This window comes from Ceratina calcarata, unplaced genomic scaffold, assembly GCF_001652005.2.
Source record: "Ceratina calcarata isolate Rehan_Ccalc_2016 unplaced genomic scaffold, ASM165200v1 scaffold734, whole genome shotgun sequence".
NCBI classification, from domain to species: domain Eukaryota; kingdom Metazoa; phylum Arthropoda; class Insecta; order Hymenoptera; family Apidae; genus Ceratina; species Ceratina calcarata.
This window is the reverse complement of record NW_017178621.1, coordinates 14,081-19,092: the sequence shown is the minus strand read 5'-3', so window position 1 is coordinate 19,092 and position 5,012 is coordinate 14,081. Positions and strand designations below refer to the sequence as shown.

At 32.5% G+C, this 5,012-nt stretch overlaps 1 protein-coding gene across 1 annotated transcript in view; it reads left to right on the top strand.

Moving 5' to 3' along the window:
* Window positions 1–1,203: 1,203 nt before the first annotated feature.
* Window positions 1,204–5,012, top strand: part of LOC108630407 (trypsin-like) — a 6,796-nt gene continuing 2,987 nt past the window's right edge. Inside the window, exons 1-4 of the mRNA XM_018033709.1 lie at window positions 1,204–1,312; window positions 3,776–3,944; window positions 4,426–4,561; window positions 4,759–4,858. Coding sequence (XP_017889198.1) covers window positions 1,204–1,312; window positions 3,776–3,944; window positions 4,426–4,561; window positions 4,759–4,858 — 514 coding nt within the window. The remainder of the gene's footprint in view (window positions 1,313–3,775; window positions 3,945–4,425; window positions 4,562–4,758; window positions 4,859–5,012) is intronic.

Sequence of the window (5,012 nt, the reverse complement as noted above, 5' to 3'; positions counted from 1 at the left end):
CCCGATGGAGGATAGTCCCATTACAATAGAATCGAAATATTTAAGACGCAAGCATAAATTAACGAGATACAGACGTACACCTTTAGACAATCATTTTCGATCCATAATCATAATTCAATTCAATAGTAATAAATCTGTGCCTTATTTTTTCAATGGTCAATTAATATGTGTGATTAAAGCATTTTCTATAAACCTTTCCATAAATAATAATTTCAAAGATCAGTTGAATGATTCAATCCTATATTAATGTTGTTATATATTTTAATTACTTTTTTAAAGCGAAGTGCAAGGGAACATGCATACACATTTTGCAGAAACTCGAATAATTACTATCAAAATAACTTGAGAACGTTTGAGAAATGTATATTTCACCGTCATTTGCACGCAATTTCGCCAGCAAAGGAGAAATTCTTTATGTTTTGTAAAAAGTTTGGAGGAATTTTGATGGAGGTCGCGTATTTCGACTAATTTTGCAGGAAATCGAATAATTCTCGTCAAAATAGCTTGTAAGCGCTCGGGTAACGCGTATTCCGATTTTTTTAGAGTTTCAGAGTTTTTATGAAAATTGTAGCGGGAAAGAGGGAATCTTTTTAATGTAGTAGGAATTTCGAGAATGATTTGTATCAGGATTACTTGAAAGCGCTTAAAAAACATGAACCAAGGCTTCTAATAATGAAAAAGTAATTATAAAAGTAATACTAAAAAGTAACTAAACATGAAAAATAATTTATTGTCCAGTTATTAAGTCAACAAAAGGTAATAACTATACGTAGAGACTTTGGAAAAAGTTTTCCACTTCTTTCTTAATTTAGACAAGTATAAAAAATATGTATATTGGAATTCGAACATTCAAAACATGAGGCATAGAGTTATTACTATTTTCAGGTCTTATTCCTATAGGGATCAATGACGAAAATCATTATTCCAAGCAGTACGCTTAACTCATATTTTGGCCCATATGTGACATAGACAAATGTATATCACTCTTAGCAGGATATAGCGAGCAATGTGTTTGTAGAATCCAAAAAGTTAGGCGTAAATACATAGATCATAGTACATCAAATGAATCAGAAACTTCAGCATAAAAACGTAAGACAAGTTTTTAAAATGAAGGACAATTTTAATATGAGTCTTGATTCTGTTTAGAAAAATGTCGATAACAATGGCCATTGACATCACTTTATCATCCGTCTGTAATGTGGTATGACTAATAGTGATTGGATGCACAATTTATTGGGAGTGGTCAAAATCGAATATACGCAACTGATTTTGGGAGTTGTTGCGAGCTGCAGCATGTCTAACGTTATATATGGTATATACATGTACTTTGTAGGTAAATAGCTTAGTCGTAACACTCAAAGGTTGCTACCGGCATACTGGAATATTCGAATAGCTCGAAATTCAAACCGAGCAGACTCGATATTCTATTTAACCATGATTTCAGATAAATCGAATGACTTTCGTGAATCGAGTGCACTTAAAAGAAATACGAGTAGCTCGAACAAGTCGATTAGCTAAAATATCGAAACAGAATCGGTAAATCAACATGCGTAATTTGTTAAAATTCTGATCGCTAAATAGGTACAAGCTCCTGTGAATCATACATTACGTATTTATATAAATTGTTTATAAAAATCTAACCGATTGAGTGTAAAATTTCACTACGTATTGTAATAAAGTCGTAAAATAATTACATAATGGGGTGATTCACTCTTCGGCCAATTTCTCATTTGCAATGGTTTCTTGAATTACAAATGTTAATACGATAAAAATAAACGTGAAGTAATAAGTCCTAACTCATCTCCCTTGCAAACTGATAGCAGCACAGTGTACGGATGTTAACAACAACTGTACCATATCTGGAATCTTCACACAGCTCAAGATGAATTTTATCCTTTCGCATCATAAAATTTTATGTTCTGTATTTCCTATATGTGAAACTTTTGCTATTGTACATTGTCAATTAAGAGCACTGGTATCATTTAATATACATATGTTGTACATCTTGATACGTATCCTAAGTCCACGGTAATAACTTACCGTTTCCTTTGTCACGATGGTATACCCAAGAAAAGGAAACGTTAATAAAAAATCTAAAACTCGATCGCTTGATGTTTAGTACTGAAAGTTTTTATAGTTGTGACTTTTATCTAATAGTCACTAGCAGGGTATAGTATAGAGAAAATAATTTCCAAGACAAAGAAAGCATGGAATAGTTCTTAAAAACGATAAATCCAGCGTGAAAAAAGCGAGGTTGATGAAAATCCCTTATCAAGCTCATTCACAATTTAATCATTTCCACACTTCGTCTGAATTTTTTATTACCGCAATCTGCAAAAACCGCGGAACCTATTCTTCTGTTCTAACCCCTTTCCCCACTTCCCCTTTAGACACAACGAATGCCTATTTAGCGTTTGCAACACGCGGTGTATCACCGCCAGATAAGGATTTTTCACTGAAGCAGTTTCCCAGTTATAAAAGCTGTACTCAAACCAAGATTTCGATATTGCCCAAGATGTTGCGAAGAGCTCTACTTCTCTGTGGTCTCGTTGGCCTGTGTCTCAGTGAGTATAAGCAAAAGGAATTCCTCGTTCTCATATCTGGACCCCAAGTTACTTATACATACATCCAAGAAATATTTTTTAATCAGACGACTTTTAATTGAGTTTTGTACAGTCCATTTTTCTTTCTTCAGTTATAAATATCCATTTAGTATTAAATTTAGTATCTAGAAATTTTTTATATCTTTATAAATGGGTGATATTTGAATAAATTTTTTACTCTAAAAAAGTATTAGTGCTCAAATACCGTGCTTGAATACCGTGATGATAAAGTATAATTACATCGACATGTACTACATATTCTTATGTATAGCTTGAGACAATGATTTTTATGGTTTTGATTCTGTTAATTTCCCTTAAAAGGACAAGGCCCGAAAATATTAATAAATCTGTTCTATTTAAAGTAATCTCATTTTTTTAATGCTCGGTTAGCAAGTTCGATTAAATACTAGATTTTTTATAACTGCCCAAAAATCAGTTGAAGAACTCTTTTTACATTAATATTTTTTTATATTTTAATTATATTTTTGGAACGAAACGTATGCACAGACATACACATTTTCAAATTAAGAAATAAATGAAAATCGGCTTCTTCCAATGCTTTTATATATAGGTAAAAAACTGAATAAAGAAATAAAAAAGTAATAAAACACGTAAATTCTTACTTATATAATGTTTACATTTTCAACCTTTATTTACATTCAACTGCACAATAAAATTACATCAGTAATCATTTCTTAATACCTACAATAAAATTGTTCTGATTTTGAAATACAAAAATCATGTAGGCTCATGTCACATCAGTAGGCTGTGGAATTTATACAAAATAAAATCTGGTATCAATCTAAGTCTATATTTAATAACAATGTCCTTTAATTTTTTGAACATCATGACATGCATTTTGCTATTAGTACTTCATGCACTTCTGTCCACGACATGTATTTTTTGCGTTTTTTACATACCTAATTTTCCTACAAATGTATAAATTCCGCAGGATTGAAAAAATAAAGCATAGATTTGTAACTGCTTTCGAATCTTGTCCCCGTAGGGAAAAGTAATACAACAAAAAACGGGTCGAGAATCATTACTTCAATGCGTACGTTATAGACAACGTTATGCACTGTATTTTTATGTACAACAATAAAATAATGAGAAGAGAGAATGAAATGATGAAATAGAAATGTGCATTTGGAATTTAAAAATTATCATTGCAGGCTCCGTGCTGAAAATTTACCCGCCATTTCCGGATCCCCAGATCGTCGGAGGAACTCAAGCGGACATCAGTGAGCATCCGTATCAATTGAGTTTTCAAACTACCAGCCATATTTGCGGTGCCTCGATCATTAGCAGTAAATGGGCCATCACCGCGGGACACTGTGTCGGGTAATAATACATGCGCGCGTTGATCTTTAAACTTATTTACAAATTACTTCTGGCGATGTCAATTTAAACGATTCCAGTTACGATATTTTAATGAATAGTAGGTTCGTTTAAATTAATGTCTCACGACGAATTTATTTTAGTAAATCACACATGTGGAAAAAATCGTATAGTATAATATGGTAAGCAAATTCTTGCTCGTCCAATTAATGCAGCAAGAACTAAAGGCAGTGTGTTTAATCTTTTGAACGATCGAATGCCTGAATGATAATTCGAAGTACACGCGTACTTAACAAGTTACCAAACTCAGTTTTCTCATAAATTACACCCCGTATGAAAGAAGTTCATTATATATTTTTTGACTCTTTTCTGACATTTTGGGAAACAACCACAGAGATTGAGTTCCACCAAAGCAAAACACCACAGCTGTGTTACAAAAGGAATTCTTGGAATCGCTCGCATTTTCATGTTTCATTAATTACAGATCGGCTCCTAGTCGGTACACGCTGCGGTCCGGTAATAGTAACAACAATTTGGGTAACGCTTACACCATAAAGAACATTATTCGACACCCCAACTATAATTCGAGAACTGTCGATTATGACGTCGCCCTTCTCGAGGTGCGTGAAACTACTTTTATTCTCATAGCAATCAAATATATAATAGTGCTGATCAAACCTTCTTCGACTTATTGGTATTATAGTGTCATCATTATTTAAATAGAAGAATATTTTCATTAGAATAATATTCACATAGAATAAATTGATATTTAAAGAAGACTGAGGAATGAATTGAATTTTTTAAATTTTCTATTTAGATTGCTGGTGAGTTTAAGCTCGGTAGTACAGCGGCTCCTATAAAATTGGCAACTATGGAACTTGCGCCTGGAAGTTTGGTGAACGTGACTGGTTGGGGTGCCACTAAGGTAAATTAATCACTTATTTTATTTCGTATGCAACCGATTAATTCATTATATCATTCATGATATGAATCTAATGAAATTACATTTTTATAGTTTTTTTTATTATGAGCTTGATAAATTGTGTTAAAAATAGTAAAACTAATGTACAT